Genomic DNA, 19995 nt, shown 5'->3' on the forward strand with positions numbered 1-19995 from the left:
TGGCCCGAGTGCCGGGGCCTAAAGAGGCCTTTGGGCTCCAGGCAAACCCACTTAATCAGGGACTGGGGAGCATCTGCTCAACTCAATGCCTGGCACAGAGTAGGTGCTCGGTAATGTTTGCTGCATGCATAAACAGCAGTGTGGAGGCGGGGGGTGGGGGGGGGGGAGACACGAATGCTTCTCATGAGCCCCTTCGGAAGCGCCCCAGGCCTGGCACACCCTTAGCAGGGCTCCTCTGCCCCCAGCCCCCCAAGCCCAGCTCTGACCAGGGATCCAAAGGCAGCCCAGTGGTTCTGGTCCCCTTAGTACCTTGCGGGTTCCTTGGATGACAGGCATTTGGGACAGGGTCTGATTGGGGCCCCCAAAGGTGGGTAATGGACACAGATTCTCATGCTATCCCAGGTTTCTGACCACTCAAACCCTCCCTGACCTTAGCTCAGGGGCTGAAGCTCAAACGGAGCGCATTCCCACTGCCCTGTGCTCTGAGGCTGTAGCTCCCTCCCCAGCTGGAGGCTCTGGGGACAGGAAGTAATCGGGCTCCTTCTCTGATTGGACCCCTAGCACTGGGCTGGTTGGACGGAGTGGGGCCCAGCAGAGACAGGATTTTGTGGAATGTGGCGAATCATCAGCATCATCAAGGGTGCTGTAACTGTGGGTAAAGGATAGATGAGAAACAATATTGACATGGTCTCAAAGTATCGCCCCGCCCACCGACCCCCCCCCCCCCCCACGATGTAAATTACAAAGGAAAGTTTGTAATTGTGCAGTGGAGGAAGCTGGCAGGCGTCAACTTAACCAGGTGATCAAAGTTAGCATCACCTGGGATGAAAGAAATGATGACCCTGGGCCTTGCGGTATGATTTACAGCATCACTATTCTCGCGGAAAATGCAGAGTCTGAATTTAATTAGAAGGAAACAAACCTAAATTGGGGAACATGCTACAAAAGAAATGGTTTGTACTTGCCTACAGACGCATGTCAACTAAAAGCAACTTATGATTATACATTCGATACCCGGCTAGAATTTATTTTTCTATTGTTAAAAAGGGACATTTGAGCCCTGGCCAGTTTGGCTCAGTGGATAGAGCCTGGGCCTGCTGACTGAAAGGTCTCAGGTTCGATTCTGGTCAAGGGCACATGCCTGGGTGGCAGGCTCGATCCCCAATGGGGTGCGTGAAGGAGGCAGCCGATCCATGATTCTCTCTCATCATTGATGTTTCTATCTCTCTCTCCTTCTCCCTTCCACTCTGAAATCAAGAAAAATATATTTAAATATATATATATTTTAAAGGGACATTTGAGGTAAGGAAACCTTTCCTTCAAAAGAAAAGTTCAAAATGAAACGTTGCAAAATTGAAATAAGGCCTGCAGATTAGATAATGGCAGCGTATTAGTGCTAACTCCCTGATCATTGTACTATGGCTGTATAAGAGAATATAGGAAACATATGCTGAACTATTAGGGGAAAGAAGAGTATTATGTCTGCAATTTACTCTCAAACATTTCAGAAAAGAAGCAATGCTGTGTTTATATATGTGTGAGAACAAGTAGGTGAAGAGTACTCGAGGTCCTTTGTGTTATTTCCAAAACTTTACTGTAAGTCTGACTTCAAAGTGAAACATTGGCCAGTTGCAGCATCAGCTGGGGAGCTCTCAGTGCTTGGTACTTGGACGGGGCCAGGGGAGGAGGGATGGCAGAGACCAGCCCGCCCCCCCCCCCCCCGAAAGCGCTGGGAACCTGAAAGGAGAAATCCCCCAGCATGGACATGAGAAGTGGGTGCCATGGGCAGTGTGAGGAGGCTGTCTGCAGCCCTTCAGTGAGATGCCCCCTGGCCCTGGCTCCCGGGGGTGCCTGCCCCCTCCCCTCCCAGGAACAGCCTGCCCAGCCAAACAAGATCATCTTTAGTCCTGAGGAGAGAGGGGCGGCTAGAAAATACTAGAGGTGGAGAGTGGAGACTGGGGAGGGGACGGGGAGAAGGAAGGGTGGTGAGTGACCCACAGGACCCTAATGGGGCAGGTGGGCCACAACTCAGGGTCCCCTCTCCATAACAGCTCTTGGCCTTGTTTATACCTGACTGTCCTAAGGCTGGGGCCTGGAGAGTCGGGCTGTGCAGGCAGAGGCTGCCAGGACCTGGCCCAGGGGATGAGGCCATGGCTCTCAACTCCTGGGAAGGCAGCCAGGCTGGCGGGAGAAACGGAAGTAAATGACACTCTGAAACTGGGCAGAGGTGCCATGGGGTGTCCTGCTGGAGGCCGAGGAGGGCACTAGCGTCGCCTGAGGAGGTGACATGAAGCGATTGGTAGCAATGGCTGGGAGCTGCCAGGCCGAGCTTTGCCTGGCTGTCATGAACTCCCCAGCCCTCCATGCTTCTGAGGGGCCCACTGCCCCTTGCCAGCCTTCAGGGTAATGATAAACACACCCGATGTGTTTAAAGTGCTTTGCAGCTGTTTGCCCAGCAGGTGCATGAGCCTCCCTTCATCGCCCTACATGTGGACTGAACCCAGCAAGGCGGGGTGCCCACCTGTGCTCTCTGCGTTTTGCAGACAGAGGCACTGAGGGTGCACAGGTGCAGAGCCCTGCACAGGGTCACACAGCTATGGTGGCAGAGCCAGGACTTGAACCTAAGCCTCTGACGGAGCACGAGGGAAACTATAAACGGTTGCCAAATCCCGGAACCCATGAAGGTCTCTTCCCACTGGGCCCCGCGGCTTCTCCAAGTCTGCCCTAAGCGCTCTCCCTGGAGTTCCGTCTCCAGGCCTTTGTCCAGCTCAAATGTCCCATCTTCTGGGGAAATTCTGGGTGATGCCCCTCTGGGTGGTGCCCTGACCCTGAGAGCTCCACTGCAGCCCCAGTTCCAGCTGCAGGAGCCGGGCCCTGTGTCGGGGGGCTGCCTAGTGCAGAGTGGACAGTCCAATGCTTCAGGTTTTACCGGATACCGGTGATTCCTGACCTCTGTGGACTACAGGTTCTTTTGAGAATCTGGTGAAAGCTACGAATCCTTTGGTCCAAATGTGCATCCAGCGAGCAGGCTGAGACAGGTGATGAGAGAGGACAGCTGCTCTCCCAGACGGAAGCTTTAGAAAGGATCTCACATGGGAGAGAGAGCTTTCATTTCTGATAGAGCCCCACTCGGACACCCCCCTCCTGGGCGCGACCCCACAGAGGCCGCTGGGTCCCTGGCCCCATTTCCCTGCTCGAAGGTTCTTCCGAAGCTCAGCTGGGAGATTTCAGGGCTGCACCCCGGCCATCCCCCCGCTGCAGTGGGTGCACCTGCTGCTCCTCCCGGGGGTAGGAAAGCTCTGTTGGGGTCAGTGCTCCCAAGTCCTTTCTCAGACTCACTGCTACTCAACTATTTTTCCTCCAACGCAGTAAATCTCCTTCTGTTATTCTCCAAGTTGATATAGTAAGCTGTGTCATTTTGAGAAGAAATACATAATGGTATATTAGAGGAATATCTCCTCATTCATGCTTAGAAAAAATTTATTACAATGTAAGAAAGTCTGAATAGCGTGAATTTATTATAATGATTTAACACTTCTGCACTTGAGTTAAGAATGCCCCTCCATAAATAACTGTCCCTGGAAACACAGCAAATTTACACAGTTTACCGTTTCCCAATGTTGTATAATTCCAACAGGCTTAAATCACCTCCAGTGGGTGGGGGCGGGGGGAAGAGAAAGCCCAAAACTGGGCTGCGAAGTTCATCCCGTCCAACTGGCAGCGACAAGGAGCCGGGAGCAACCTTCCCCTCCTCCAGCCCCCTCAGCCCAGCACCAGACCAACCCACCTCAGAATGCAAAGGGCTGAAGGGCGGGGAAGGAAAGGATGAGGGAGAAAACCAGTTTATACCTGCAGAACAGGTGGCCTACCTGGGCCTCAGGCCATTATCTGTGTGGTGGTGCCAAGTAGAGGACTTGCTAAGTGTGTGCTCACCTTGGCCAAGTGGCCTGTACTTCTGAGATGGTGGTGGCATGTTCAGTCCAAGTTGAGATTCTAAAAACCATTCACCTGGGAACACAACAGACCGAGGCAGTGATGTGCTTTCATGGGGAGGTACAGGCTCAGCGGCCAGACCTGCCACTGACAGGACGCGGGAGCTCACAGGTCACATTGCCCGGGACTTTCTTCATCTGTGTAAGGAAAGTGGTGGATTGTATGGGCCATACGGTCCAGCCCATCCGTGGAACTCTGTGGCTCTGGAGGGGGATGGGGTTCGGGTAGGGGTAGGGGTGTGCATTTTCTGGGTGCTCACTCAGTTCTCAGTGTGTGTGGAGGAGGCAGGCAGGGAGCATCGCTGTGAAGCTGAAGCTTGAGGGGCTAGAAGGTCCCACTTCCGAGTGGAACAATGGAACCCCAGGGGCTTCGGCAGCCTACCTTGAACCACAACTCTGAGAAACCATGACCAGTAACTTTGTAAACTGTTTCTCTGGCTGCGGGGTCAGTCCCTCCCTCCCCCTGAGGACTAGGGTGTCACCCTCACCCCACTCATTTCCAGCTTTGTTCCTAGGCTCAGGGGGACCTTCTGACAATGGGGGGCAAACATTTCATTTTCAGTTTGGGAGCTGGTTGCATGATGGTTCTACTCTTGCCACCTTTGCCTCTGAAGGGAAGCTGCCGTCTCCTTGTTCAGGTGAAGGTGCAAGCTGCTTAGGAAACAGGCAGGATGGGTCTCTGGCTGCCACAGGTGTGACCTCAGAGCTGGGCATTTCTGCACTCAAGCCCTTGCCCACATTCTCCCAGCACCTAGAGCCAACTAGGCAGGACTATTTTTCTGTCTGAAAGAGCGGAGACAGAAAAGGCTGGGTGTCCATGTGACGGGTGTGAGCTGGAGTTGACCAAGGCCACCTGTTAGGATGTGGTGACCATGTCCTTTCTCAGTGGACCACAGCTCCCGTTGCTTTAGCAAGTACTGAGGGAAAGGACATTCGGTGACCTGGGGCTCTGCTCTTCCTTACAAGCTGTGTCCACTGATCTGATGAGGGATAATTCAATATCAAAACCACACGGGGACAATGGCCATGGAGGTAATTTATTAACTTAAAATCTCACATGTATATAAACAGTTGCCCACATTAAAAATAATGCACACCTAGCTGGGGAGAAGGTGTGCGCTGGAGGGAGTGTGCAGAGCCCCCAGCACCCTAGTGATTGTGGGATTCATCCAGCTCTGCTCCTTTAGCCTGTCCCTCCCTCCCCATGACATCTGGGCTTGGAAACACAAGTGTGCCCCTGGGAGGGTGACTGTTGGCAAAAGCATCTCCTTGATTGGCCTGGGCTTTCTAAATCAAGCACTCGGCTCTACTTCTGGAGCTCCAATGGACATACTTTGCCCTTTTCCATTTTGCAAACATTGGCTTTTCTCTCGCAGAATGGTGGGTACCGGGGGGTAATGTCGCAGCACTACCCACAGCACCTCCAATATATGTCCAGTCTGCCCCCCTTTTTATTTTTAAATATTTTTATTCATTTCAGAGAGGAAGGGAGAGAGAGATAGAAACATCAATGCCTTATGGGAGACTGAGCCCGCAACCTGGGCATGTGCCCTTGACTGGAATTGAACCCGGGACCCTTCAGTCTGCAGGCTGACGCTCTATCCACTGAGCCAAACTGACTAGGGCATGTGTCCAGTCTTGTTTTGGGGGATTGGCTAGAGGCTGGGCAAGCAAATCCCGAACAGTCACTTCACAGAAAGGAAAAGGCAGATTCCTATGTGCCAGGATTCAATTCATAATGAAAACATTAGATTAGGTACAAATTCACATCTCACTGACACCCAGGAAGTGCCCACAGGATGGATACACATGGTGGGGAAGGTGGCATATGAAAAATGTTGATTGATACTCTGCTGGAAATCAATCTTTGCTCTTCCAAGTTGCTCATTAAGGGGAGGTAAAGAAACAAATTCCATTCTGTGGCATGTGACCCCCAAAGCCTTCAGTTTAGATCTCACTTATGACTCTTCTAAAGGCAAACAAGCTTCTTAAAGAAGCCACAGTTCTCTTTTCGGTCCTTCTGGCATCCACTGACCCTGGAGGGTGGAGGCCACTGGTGGCCGGAAGGGAGGAGTGTGGTCTGGATGACCCCTGGGAGTTGGGTGCACTTAGGTGGTCATAACACATGGAGCGAGAATATATGGTCTGCAAACCTAACTGAGAAAATGGCCACCCATTTTCCACACGCTTTCTGAAATAGGATGACATTGAGTCGGCGACTTTCATGGGGGTGAACTTGAAAAGGACATTGTAGTCGGCAAGGATTTTTAAACGTTTCAAGTGAATGTCTCCAACTCAGTCCTGACCTTGTATTTACTGTGGATCAAGAATATGGTGTTGGGAGGCTCCGAAGCACAAGAGACCGGAGTGAAGGAAGGTGGGGGAGGTGACGGGCTCAGCCTGAGAGACAGTGCGATTTAGATCTGTCCAGGCAGGGAGGCTGCTCATGGCTTTGTAGGCGGAAATCATCTATTTTGATGGAGAATTCAGGGAAGCCATGCAGGCTCACTCAGTGCAGCTGCCCCGGGGGGTGAGGGGGTCTGACCTGCCTACCAATTCCGAATGACAGAGTCTTGCTCCTAGTTCAAGCCTGGGGCTGGTGAGAGGGAGAGAAAAGCAGCACCGTCCATGTCAAACAGTCATGCAGTAATACACACCGGGGGACACATCTTCCCCTTGCTCCAGTGCCTGGAAAGGGTTCGACTCACTGGCTCTGTGCGGTCATCACCCAGCCAGCAGCCTGAGAGGCCGCTGAGCTATAGTAAGCTGAAGGATGGAGCTCAGAGCTCTGCTGGACAGGAGTCTTTCTCTGGGTCAAGGGGAAGTCCAGTGGGAAATGGGGAGGCTCTGCTGGGGGTGGCAGAGCATAACCGGGTGAGTAGAGGTGGCTCTTTGGAGGCATGGGACATTAGCCCTGGGCAGCCAGGGTCTTGGATCCTCATGAAAGAGGAGGGCTGGAGAAAGCCTATCAGCCTGCAGGAACTGAGGCTACTGTCCCTCCAGTGGTATCTTCTCCAGACACAACCATGGGACACTTGGATCAACAAAATACGGAGAGATTACTCTTATTCATCCAGGGAAATTGGTGCATGGTAGGAAAAGTATTTCAGGCTTCTGCCTCCAATGGTGCGGCCACTCTTGTGTGAGTTCATGCCGGTTTCCAGGGGTTGGGTGGGTCCTGTGGGTCCCTCCCTCGAGCCCACTGAGCCCTTTTGGTCATGGGATGCACAGCTGCCAGGCTGATGACCAATGACTGACTCACACTTGGCCTTCAGTGTTGCTTGTGATAACAGGTGCACCAACTCCAGCTTCAGAATTAAATGACTACACTTAGATGTAGGTGCGGAGAGAACAGGGTAAGAGGTAAAAGGGTCTGTCCGCCTGAAATTGCTTATGTTACAAGGGGCTACTTTTAAATTGGAGGAATATTTCAGTAGATAGGTTTTCCTTGTGTACAAAAGTGAGCCAACCTTTTCCAGCAAATATTGAGAAGGAAAGACTTTTGAAGCAAGGCTGCATATGCAATGGCCTCCACCATGTTGAATTTTCTCATCTCTGCTTGGCATAGAAAAGATACTGCCTGCCATCCCACCCCCCTAATGTGTTAGCTACTGATGGGTCTGGTCAAAACACACTGGGGTTGTTAGGATGATTTCTATAATCAATACATAACAGAATGCTGGTGAGAAAGGGCCCTGCGAAAGGAGAGACACAATTACTTGCAATTAAAACTTAAAAGTCCTAGATCGGTATATTAAGAAACCTACAAAGTGCTTATGGAAATTTTGTATCAACTGCTTCAGTGTCAAATGAAAAAGATGTCTTCTAGAATTTGATTCTCCTGTAGGTCATCGGGGGTCCTGCCTGCCCCCATCTTCTTCCGGGTTGATTTTAGAGAACTGAGTCGGCAAGTGCTGTGATTCCAGGCCCCGGCTTCTCTGCAGGGATGGGGCTGAGGTTTAGCAGCAGACTTTGGGCTCAAAGATTGAACTAAATCCAACAGAGATGTCTCATACCTGCAACACACACAACCAGACAGAGAATGATCAGACCAGGGGAACAGAGAACCCAAGGAGCCCACAGAGACGGCTGCCCAGGGCCAGAACGGGACATCCGGTGCAAGAGGGCCTCTCAGGGGCGCTTAGGGAAGGTCACACCAGAAGGCACCCTCTGTCCATCCATAAGCTCTTCTCTTCTGCTCACTTCTAACATTTTTTTTCTTTAATCTTTAAAAATTTTTATTACATTTATTGGGATAACATTGGTTGACAGTATATAAATTTCAGGTGTACAACTTTATAATATAACATCTACAAACATTTTGTGCTCACCACCGGAAGTCTGGTCGCCTTCCATTACCACATATTTGGCCCCCTTTATTGCCGGGGTCCAACCCCAGCAGGTCCAGGGGTTCCCAAAGGCGTAGACGGAGTCGGCGAAGAAGGAAGGACACGGAGACAGTGTTCAGTTGATCAGCAGCCTAGCCAGGATCTCCAGCCAAGTTCTGGTCTGGATCTCCAGAGAGGTTCTGCTTAGGATCTCCAGCCAGGTTCTGTGTCCATGTTCTCTTGCTAGGTTCCCCAGCCAGGTTCCCCAGCCAGGTTCGGTCACCAGATTCTGTAGCCAGGTTCTTCATCCAGGTTCTGGCTAGGTTCTCTAGCCAGGTTCAGTCACCAGGTTCTAGTCAGGTTCTCTTGCCAATTTCTGTAGTCAGGTTCAGTCCAGGATCTTTTGCCATGTTCTCTCGCTAGGTTCTGTCTCTAGGTTCTGTTGCCAGTTTCTGTCCAGGATCTTTTGCCATGTTCTCACCAGCGAAGTTCTTCTGTCTCTAAGTTCTGTGTAGGTTCTGTCTTCTAAGTTCTGTCTTGTTACATCTGTATTTATACCAGTTGATTCCAATCCTATCAATCTCTATTCCAAAGGTTAGGGCGTTTCTTATCTCCATTCCAGGGAGTAAAGATTATATAGCTTAAGTATGATTGTTCTTAGTTAAAGTGATTAATTACCCACCTGGCACTTAGTTAAGAGGTTTTATTCCCTCCCTAACTTCAGGGGAAAATCCCTACCTGGGGAAACAACCTTTCTCAGAGACCTTGGTTAAAACACATAGTGCCAAGAAGGTGAGCAAACATATTAAGAACAGTATGCCATATATGCCAGGTCCCTTGAAACAGCAAGCATGGACCGGCTCCCGGCACTTTACCCTCTTCATTCCTTCCCCATCCCTTTCCCCTTTGGTAACCATAATTCTTGTTGTCTGTATCTAAGAGTTTATTTGTGTGTTTTTTGTTTTGTTCATGTGTTTTATATCCCACATGAGTGAAACCATATGGTTCTTGTCCTTTTCCTTCTGACTTATTTCACTTAGCATAATAATCTCAAGATCCATCCATGTTGCAAATGGCAATATTTTGTCTTTTTTTTTTATGGCCGAGTGGTATTCCATTGTATATATGTACCACACCTTCTTTAGCCAATCATCTGTTGAAGGGCACTTGGGCTGTTTATAATGTATTGGCTTTCTATATATATAAAAGACCAGAGACCAGAATGGCGTAATGACCAGAATGACTGGAATGACCAGTGGCTATGATGCACACTGTGGCAGCCAACCAGCCTGATCTGGGCCCCGATTGGGCCTCCCCCAGGCTGGCCCGGTCCCCGATCGGCCCCCAACACCCTGATTGGGGGTGAGGCCGGCTGGCCAACTGCCCGCGGCCCCTCCCCCAACCAGCCTGGCCTGATGGGCTCCCATTGGTGTTGGCCGGCTGGACCCCACCCATGCTCAAATTCGTGCACTGGGCCTCTAGTTATAAATAATGCTATAATGAGTATAGGGGTACACATATCTTTATGAATACTAATATATCTATTGGCCATCTGTATGTCTTCCCTGGAAAAGTGTCTGTTCAGGTCTCTACCCATTTTTAAATTTGATTGTTTTGTTGTTGTTGAGTTGAATGAGTTCTTTATATATTTATATTTATATTTTGGATATTAGCCCCTTATTGGATGTATTGTTTGCAAATATCTTCTCCTATTAGGTTGGCTGCCTCTTTGTTTTGTTGATGGTTTCTTTTGCTGAGTAGAAGCTTTTTAGTTTGATATAGTCTCACTCATTTATTTTTCCTTTTACTTCCCCTGTTTTTGGGGCTTGGATAACTATTCTTCATCCTACTAGATGTCAATTAAAATATCACTATTTCAGAGAGGACTTCTTTAACCCCAGTATGTAAATTAGATTGCCCCAATTATTTTTCTTCTCATAATAATTTGCTTTACTTTATAGCACTTCTCACAATTTATAATTATTTATTTATATAGATTTGTTTAGTATCTTCCTCCCTTGTTACACTGGAAGCAATATAAGAGCAGAAACCACTGTATCTTTAATGCCAAGTACTCGATAAATAATGAATGAAACTACCTTGTCATTATTTTCTTAAAAATTTTAAATTGTTCAAATAATATAAGAATATGTCTCCATTATAAAAACTGAAATACATAGAATTATACAAAGAAAAATGCAAGTCCTCTCAACACCCTATCCTCCAACCAAATGCAAACCCCATTAGCCTTCCCAGAGAGCACTGTAAACAGTTTAGTATATGTGCTTCCGAATCTTTTTTTGTATAATTAAATGCATGCATGTAATTACACAAATATACACACATGTATTTACAAACTTAAACTGAGCTGTGCTTATGTACTGATCTACGCTCTGCTTTTCCCCTCACTGGAATGTTTCGGAGATTGTTCCACAATCGTGCATATGGATCTACCTAATTCCTGGGAGCTGCAGCAGGGTTCTATTTTATGGATATGCCATTGCTTTCATTTAAAAGAATCCCCATAGCTTTTATTATCTTACCCTCGCTAAATTCTGTATTTAGCATTCCTGTTCCATTATCTTAAGGGGGGGAAAAAGTCAGTATTTGGCAATTAGTGTTGATTTAAGGACAATTTGCTTGAAAACATTTCCTTTACAGAATGCCTTTCTTGAACGTCCTTTCTACCACATTCACACAGATAATGTCGACATAACTTGTTCAATAAGCAAAAAATGGAAGACACAGTGAAGGTTTTAGGAAATCTCAGATAAAGTAGCTCAAATTAGGTTTGCTTTTATCCTGCTATAAACTAGCCAGGTTCACAAAGATCTAGTATCTACCTTCCTTTCAGAGACATTGAATACAGGTGTCTATCAGTGACCCAGTGTGATTGGTAGTTTTTTTTTCTGACATCCATGCCAACCAGTGCCCACAGTCTACGAGCAGGTGCGAAGCTCAGGCGTCGTTCTGGTGTGGGGATTGGAGAAGTTAGAGCTGCTGTGAGTTCTCTTCTGCCTTCCTAATGCCATCAGTTCTATAGAGACAGTTAAACTGAAACTATTGGCTCAAAATTTTGACTCCTATTTCTATACCAATTTTGTGGTCCCAACCTCCAGATTTACGAAGTCAGTATCATCTATTGTGTTGGGGCTTTAAAAAGTGGACCTGCCCGGCTGCTGTGGCTCAGTGGTTGAGCGTCAACCTATGAACCAGGTCACAGTTTGGTTCCCAGTCAGGGCACATGCCTGGGTTTCAGGCTCAGTCCACAGTGGGGGGCATGCAGGAGGCAGCTGATCAATGATTCTTTCTCACCATTGATGTTTCCATCTCTCTCTCCCTCTCCCTTCCTTTCTGAAATCAATAAAAATATATTTTAAAAAAGAACACATCTATGAAATTATAAAAAAACACACACCCTGTGAATTCTGAAAAACATTTGGTTCCGAGAGTTTTGGATGAGGGACTGTGGACCTGCATCATTTTTTCTCCTGGCTCTCAGTCCTGAGTTAAGTCTTCACACAAAGATATTATCATGAACAGAAACTGACTTCCAAAAGTTACCCAATCTTCTTCAACAAGACCCACCATTCAAGGTTCATGAGCTATCTGCTCTTGGCTTTTTACTATTGTCGTTTGGAAATTTGTGTTAAAGATTGTCACGAGATATGCAAGTAATGTACATGATCTCAGAGATTTTGATAGAGAAAGCAAATTTGGGCAAATCTGATCATTTGTACAACTATAAAAATAACATTAAAAAAAAGCATTTTTATTTTTGTCATTGTAGCAGGAACTATATACATAGATTAAAACAAATTATCACCCCTCCTCCCTATGCATGCACTTTAAGTATTGGAAACCTTAAGGTAGCTTACTTATTTTCTAGCATCTTAATCATTTTGTGAAATCATGATGTTAGATAATGGCCATTTAATATAAAATGTTCTCTTTTCTATGGAATTGTGACTTCCTACTAATTATGAATTAAAGCCTAAGTTAGTATGGCTGAAAGCCAGAACGACAAATAAAATTTATAGAGCCCAGTGTCGGTTATGCTGAGAGAAAAGCACCATGAGGCAGCTTGGAGTCAAAGAGTGTTACTGCGAGGCTCCACAGTCGAAGCAGCGAGCTGACTGCTGGCGAACGTAATGCAGAAGCCGGGGGCAAGGGGAGGAGCGCTTGCCTTGCACGTTACCAGGCCACAGTGACGCTGGGTGACCCTGCTCGTTAGCACGCACTTTAGAAAGTCCAGGGCACGTATGGATAAGCACTCATCCCATTTTATGCTACACATTATTGAAAACACATTCTATAACATAAATAATTCATCAGTGCGTTGTTTGAAATTTAAGATTACAAAACTGAACGGGAGTGTTCTGTTTTATGACTGTTTGTACTTCCACAGAGAAAGACAATATGGATAGATGGACTTTATAACCTTTATATGAACCTATTAGAAAGAACAACCCAACAGAAAAGAAACAACCCTATCCTCTACACACACATACACACACACACACACACACACACACACACACACACTGTGTGCCACAGGCGGTTAGCTTCAGGCTTCAGTAAAGCTAGGTGTTTAGTGCTGACACAGGGACAGTGACTGTGAAGCAAGGTGTCCTGCTCACTCTCAGAGACACAGGAGAAGCTGGGAGAAAACAGGAGTTCTTTGGGAGGAAATTCTTCCAATTTAAGATAACAATTACATCTCTCCATCCTCTTGCCACAAAGAAGGTGATACAGACTGGCAGAGGGCAAAATCATGAAGCATAGAGCTCGGTGGGTGTATGGTTAGAGGGCTTGCCTACTTTGTCGGTAAGTGCAGGATGGTGAGCTCTGAGACTGTTTCCCTAACTCTTGATGCAGCTTCATGGAGAAGCATGTTTGAGTTAATATGTGAGCCCACTGGCCATTGTCTATGACACACACCTAAAGTGAACATTGGAGATGGGAGAACATCCAGCCATTTAGGGAAGGTTAAGGGCAACAACACATGGTGGGTATCCAACTCCCCTATTAAACGCAAGATGGGACACTGAGGTGAAGCCCTAAGATGCCGTAAACACCATCCTGCCGGATTGGCACCATGGTCCCCAGATGCTCTTCACGATGAAAGATATGAGAGTGCACCCAATGTCCCTCCCCTGTGACTCTGCTACTGGGGGGGGGGGGAGAAACAGTGCAGGAAACTGTACCCTATTTACCGTCCCAACTTCCTTTAGTGCTGGGAGAATTAGAACGATTCTGTAGAAAGGGAGAAAGGAAGGGGAGTCAATGAGGAGAAAACTAGTGTAGCCAAACAGAGTGGAAACATTTCAGTGGTTGTAAACACACGGAGTGGGAAAAGCAGGAACTGATGAGGAAACACCAGTTTTAACACAGCATTACCAAGCCTGCCAGGCCCCGTGGGTTTCCCCAGTGCCCTGGCAGTAAAATGGCCCAGACAGATCAACCATCTATCCCAGTTTGGAAGAATTTAGAAAACTGGATGACAAGGAAAAGTCCCATGAATTTGATATTGAAATAGAAGAGGTGTCAGTAAGAAAGACCAAGTCTGAGGAAGACTAATGGGAAGACTGGGATCTTCTGGCTCATCAGAGCTGGCCCTGGGCCAGCAGAAAAATTGAACCTGACATTCCTCGTTTGGATCAAAACCTATGATAAATGGAAGGAATAGGTAAAAGTAAATAAATGGTTTATACGAAGGTGAAAATCCAACGTTATTTTGGTGTCTAAAGAGAGACTCAGAACAAGAGAAACACTCTTAGTTCGGCTTCCAGATGCAGTCTGGGTGCCAAAGCCGCCTCATCTCCAGGAAAGGACAGAGTGGACTAGAAGCAGCAGGTCTGAGCACATCCTTGGTCAGTGCCTCTGCCTGCTGCATCCTTAACCAGGAAGAGCTGCTTAATCACGTTTCCTCCACAAAGAAATTCATTCTAATTGCGAGATTTAACTTTAACACACATTTATCTCATCTCAAAGAGATGTAGGAGTCATGTTTAGAAAACGAGACATTTTATAGCAGTGACTTACGCCTCAGATTACATTTGTACACAGATGCAATAAAGAAGAAAAAAAAAAAAGGAGAGAAGTTTCACCAGTAACACAGTCACACTGTTGCATTCCTAAGGTAACTTATGAGAGAAACATGGACATTTTCATCCCAACAATCAACCTTGCTAACAGACCAATTTAGGCAATTTTATTTAGCACCACTAATTCCTACCAGCCTCTTTTTTTAAATTGTTTTATTGCTTAAAGTATTACAAAGAGTATTATATATGTCTCCTTTTTTTTCCTCCCCTTGGCCTTCCCCTAACCTCCCCTACCTGCCTCTTTTTAATTTATTTATGAAATGGTTAATACAAAGAAGAGTGTATGCTTTTTCCAGGTAGTTTATAATTTAGAAAAAATTCCTGGTAGTTTATAATTTAGAAAAAAAAAACAGTCTAAAGAAAGAGAAGTGTATAAGAAGCAAAACAAAGATCTACTAAATCTATATATATAAAAGGCTAAGTGTCTGTCTGTCTGACTGGTAGCTATGATGCACATGGATCATTAGGGGGCAGATGCTCAATGCAGGAGCTGCCATGACGTGCACTGGCCGTGCTATATAATAAAAGGCTAATATGCAAATTGACCAAACGTGGAAGGACCCGTCACTATGACGCACACTGATCACTAGGGGGCAGATGCTCAACACAGGAGCTGCCCCCTGTGGTCAGTGCGCTCCCACAGGGGGTGTGCCACTCATCCAGAGGCCAGGCTCACTGATGGTGAGCGCAGCATCGGTGGCGGGAGCCTCTCCTACCTCTGCAACATTCCCCAAGGGCTCCTGGACTGTGAGAGGGCACAGGCCGGGTTGAGGGACCCCCCGAGTGCATGAATTTCATGCACCAGGCCTCTAGTATTAAAATAATAAGTGATATATACAGTAGGTGGTATGATTGTAAGTGATTTATATGTTACTTTAAAACATATATATTACCATTGCAATTGTCCCAAGTAAGCACAAGGGCTTAAGTAGTTACTAGTACAAACAGTGGTATCAGTAAAAACTCATTAGAAAATAGATTCTTGAAAGGGTCCTCCCTGACCCTTCTACAGGGGCCTCTAAGAAGGATGGTGGGAAAACGGACATCATCCAGAACTACAGGAAGAATGGCTGAGTGGAAATTCTACAACTAGAAGGAAAGAGAAAAGCACACTGAGACTCAGAGGAGCTGCGGAGGTGGAGTGCAGGGGTACGGAGGCACACGTGGCAAGGGCTGGCGACTGAGGACACGGCTGTCTTGTTGAATTGGGAGGGAGTCACAAGCCCCCGACTGCTCTGAACTCCAGTTCCGGAAGTCTCTGGGGACCCGGACTCGTGCGGGGAGAGACTGGATGGTCTGGCAGCGGGCAGAACTCAGAACTCGAGGATGGCTTTCTCTCGGAGGTGCTTGTAGCAATTACTGGGACACTGAGACACGGGGCCCCTTAGGGCAGGGCTGAGGATCAGCCATAGCTGCTTGCTCCGCCCTGTTGATTCCCTGAGACCCCACCCCACCCAAGCTGCAGCAGAGGCTTTTGCATATGAATGATCTGGCCCTTTGCAATCTGAAAATTACCTAACAAACTGCAACTGGGTCAGAGAGACCCAGATCATCCAAAAGAAGGCCCAAAGCCCCACAGCAGATTGCATTGCTTCACAGCTGGGCCTGATCTGGGCACCTCCAAACCCCAAATCAGGAAGGGGAATCTGCAGATCTCTTCGTAGCTCCTGCTGGGTAGCCTCAGGCAGAGGCTAAATTAGCACCTCCTTAGATCCAAGAGCTAGTGTACCCAGTGGTCAGAGTGGGACTATCCAGATTACAACTCCTCAGATCCATAAGGGACACAGGGGGCAGACTCAGTGAGCACCAAAGCCCCACTGAAGCAAGTCTTGCCCCATAAGGGTGTCTCCAGCACAGAAGTTCTCCCACTGTAGACACAGCTGATTCTCACAGCCAATTGGCCTGGAGGTCAATTCCTCCCAGTGATACCTACAACAATCAAGGCTTAACTACAACAAGACTATGCACAAAGCCCACAAGGGGGTGCACCAAGAGTGTCCACCTCAGGTAATTGGGGAGGCTGAGCCACTGGGCCCTATAGGACACCTAGCACACAAAGCCACTCTACCAACACAGGGAAGCATAAAAAATGTGGAGACAAAGAAACAGGACACAAATGGAGGAAAGCAAACTACTGGATATAGAGTTCAAAACCACGGTTTTAAGGTTTTTCAAGAACTTTCTAGAAACTGCCGATAAATTTAGTAAGACCCTCAAAAAGTCTGGTGAGACCACCGATAAATGTAATGAGACCCTCAAAAAATCTAGTGAGACCCTCGAGGTTATGAAAAAGGACCAACTAGAAATTAAGCATACACTGACTGAAATAAAGGATATTATGCAGAGTTCCAACAGCAGACTAGAGGACTGCAAGAATCAAGTCAAAGATTTGAAATATGAAGAAGCAAAAAACACCCAACCGGAAAAGCAAAATGAAAAAAGAATCCAAAAATACGAAGATAGCATAAGGAGCTTCTGGGACAGCTTCAAGCGCAACAACATCCGAATTATAGGGGTGCCAGAAGAAGAGAGAGACCAAGATACTGAAAACCTATTTGAAGAAATAATGACAGAAAACTTCCTCTACCTGGTGAAAGAAATAGACTTACAAGTCCAGGAAGCTCAGAGAACCCCAAACAAAAGGAATCCAAAGAGGACCACACCAAGACACATCAGAAATAAAATGCCAAGAGTAAAAGACAAAGAGAGAATCTTGAAAGCAGCAAGAGAAAGACAGTCAGTTACCTACAAGGGAGTACCCATACAACTGTCAGCTGATTTCTCAACAGAAACTATGCAGGCCAGAAGGGAGTGGCAAGAAATATTCAAAGTGATGAATAGCAAGAACTTACAACCAAGATTAGTCTACCCAGCAAAGCTATCATTCAGAATTGAAGGTCAGATAAAGAGCTTCACAGATAAGGAAAAGCTAAAGGAGTTCATCACCACCAAACCAGTATTATATGAAATGCTGAAAGGTATCCTTTAAGAAGAGGAAGAAGAAGAAAAAGGTAAAGATACAAATTATGAACAACAAATACACATCTATCAACAAGTGAATACAAAAAGCAAGTGAATAAATAATCTGATGAACAGAATAAACTGGTGATTATAATATAATCAGGGGCATAGAAAGGGAGTGGACTGACTATTCTCGGGGGTGGGGCGGAAGGGGTGTGGGGGATTCGGGAAGAGACTGGACAATAATCGTGCACCTATGGATGAGGACAGTGGGGGTGGGGGGGTGAGGGCGGAGGGTGGGGTGGGAACCGGGTGGATGGGAGCTATGGGGGAAAAAAGAGGAACAACTGTAATAATCTGAACAATAAAGATTTAATTTAAAAAAAAATAAGGATGGTGGTTGGTATCATGAGGGGGTGGAAGCTAGATGTCCATTTCATAGCTAATTAATCTTTCCAAAAATTCATCTTTATTGTGTCATAGCTAACTAATCTTACACAGCAGTTTAAACCTGACTTTGGGACCATAGGCTGAAGGTAGTCACAAGAAAGTAAATTTGAAATAGTTCATTATAGGCCACACAGTATTTCATAATTTTTGTAAAGTACATGAGTATATTTCTTATAATTTAATGTTAAATAGTTTATGGTATTAAGTTATAATTCCAACTCTGTGATATCTTTGATCTTAAACCTCTGATATGAAAAACTTCCATATGTAAGCTTTTTATTTCATTTAAAATTTCATTTTAGTCAGATACCCAATGTCAATAATAAATGCTGATTTGTTCCCACCAACTTTGCTACTAACCTATTCCAGACTTAACTTACTCACAGCTTTTTCTACTACAACATGTTCTCCTTTCTTTCAAATAAACAGGTGTGTGAAGGAGAAATGTACTTTTTTTTTTTTTGCCATCAATGACTGGTTAAAAAAGATCTTAGCCCCAGGCTGTTTTTTTTTTAATACCCAAACACTTGAAAATACCTGTGTTTCAATCAGGAAATGAATGATAGCCTGCACTAATGAAATAGTACCAGCACCCAATGGGAACAGAAGTTTTCCCCTCTGTAGAATCTTGAAGCCATCCTCACCCATATGGAAATCCAAATTAACTGAAAAGAGTTAGTTTTTTCTCCCCTTAATAACAGTTTTTTTCCTATCTCTGTTTGGAGATCATAAATGGATAAACTTTACTTTCTTCAATCTAAAATGAGTGTGACACCGGGATTTACCCTTTATGCAACAATAGGAGCAGAGAGAGCACAGAAGACTATGAAGTCTGCAGGGCGTGAAATTAAAATTTTCCCGTCGACACAAAAGACTCCAGTGAAGCAATGCTACAAGCCCAGCGTGACACCTTCTGGTTTGAATAAAAGTCAATGCCATGTGACCTACAGTTTGTACACCAGTAGAAACATAGTGCTGCTCACAAAAATATTTATATCCGAGGGAGGAGACAGAAGAATTGGGGCAAGCTGTGGCGAAGCAGAAGCTTCCTTAAGGGGCAGCCCTGTGCAGAGGAGCAGTGGGAGCTGCAGAGTGAGCTGGGGGCGTCTGTGAGCAGCGCAGAACTGCCCACTCCCAATGCTCCTGCTGCCCAGGGGCCTGGCTCTGTGTTCCAGGGCCAGTCCATGTCAGTTCTGCATGCACTGGCTGGATCTTTGTAAAGCATGGTTTGTGTTACACTCATGACCCACCTCTCAGCTTTCACCAGAATCCAGTGCTTCCACCCCAGTCCACTTCTTCTCAACCAAAGCCCAGCAGACGGGAGCTGGGCGTGGGCTGTGTCAGCTGGTCCACAGAGAAGCTGATTCTAGGAGCAGCCCATTTCTCAGTCACGGGTAGAGGCCGTGAGGCCAGCAGACATGGATGGGGGGAGGGGACACTGAGGACCTGCCCCTGAGCTAGTAGGCACAGTGCGTGCTTCCAACCCACGTGGGAGGGCCCTGCTTCATTAACAGAGAGCATTTAGCAGCATCCTGATGGAAGTGCACACAGAATGCCATTTGTGGTAAAGAGTCCATTCTTCCCGTGGTAGGGCGGGGGTCCCAAGGTGAGATCCTTGCAGCCTTCATCAAGTTATATCCAGAGCCAAGTACGTGACTGTGGTGGCTTTTGCCAGGCATACTTCTTCCAAGGCACAGGGAAGAGAGAGCCCTTGGTAAGATATAGCTTTCCATCCCTTCCCTCAGCATGGACTGGCACGGTGCCCAGCTCTGGCTCTTACAAGTGCCTCAGCAGGGTGGTGACTCAGAGCCCCATAAAGAAGAACGTCCCCAAGGTGCGACTCCCAGCATCCTTTTGTTTATTTAACACATGACGTTCAAAAAATAATCCCAATGGCTAAGCATGCTTTTTATCTTATCTTTCCTATATATTTTTATTATTAATGTGAACATTAATCAAAAAATTGAAAGGAAGAATTCTTCAGATATGCTAAGAAACACGACTGTAGCACGGCTTTTAGAGTTGGGTTGGGGCCCTTTGTTCTGGCTCTAATAATGGCTCTGGTTTCCAAGTAGCCCATGTCCTGTGACAGGGAAGCTTGAAGCGGGGTCCCTATCTTAATACAAATCCCACCCACCCCAGAATCTCCCAACTCCC

General features: G+C 46.6%; 1 protein-coding gene across 13 annotated transcripts in view; it reads right to left on the bottom strand.

Annotated features, from left to right (window-relative positions):
- Positions 1 to 5013: 5013 nt before the first annotated feature.
- The window catches only part of KIAA1328 (KIAA1328 ortholog), a 176906-nt gene continuing 161924 nt past the window's right edge, over positions 5014 to 19995 (bottom strand). For 10 of the 13 annotated variants that reach the window (XM_036321358.1, XM_036321364.1, XM_036321368.1 and 7 more), the window contains one exon: positions 5014 to 8008. In XM_036321358.1, coding sequence (XP_036177251.1) covers positions 7798 to 8008 — 211 coding nt within the window. In that variant the 3' untranslated portion in view covers positions 5014 to 7797. The remainder of the gene's footprint in view (positions 8009 to 19995) is intronic. The other 3 variants (XM_036321359.1, XM_036321360.1, XM_036321361.1) reach the window with 1 other exon arrangement.

Source organism: Myotis myotis, unplaced genomic scaffold (assembly GCF_014108235.1).
Source record: "Myotis myotis isolate mMyoMyo1 unplaced genomic scaffold, mMyoMyo1.p scaffold_m19_p_9, whole genome shotgun sequence".
NCBI lineage: Eukaryota > Metazoa > Chordata > Mammalia > Chiroptera > Vespertilionidae > Myotis > Myotis myotis.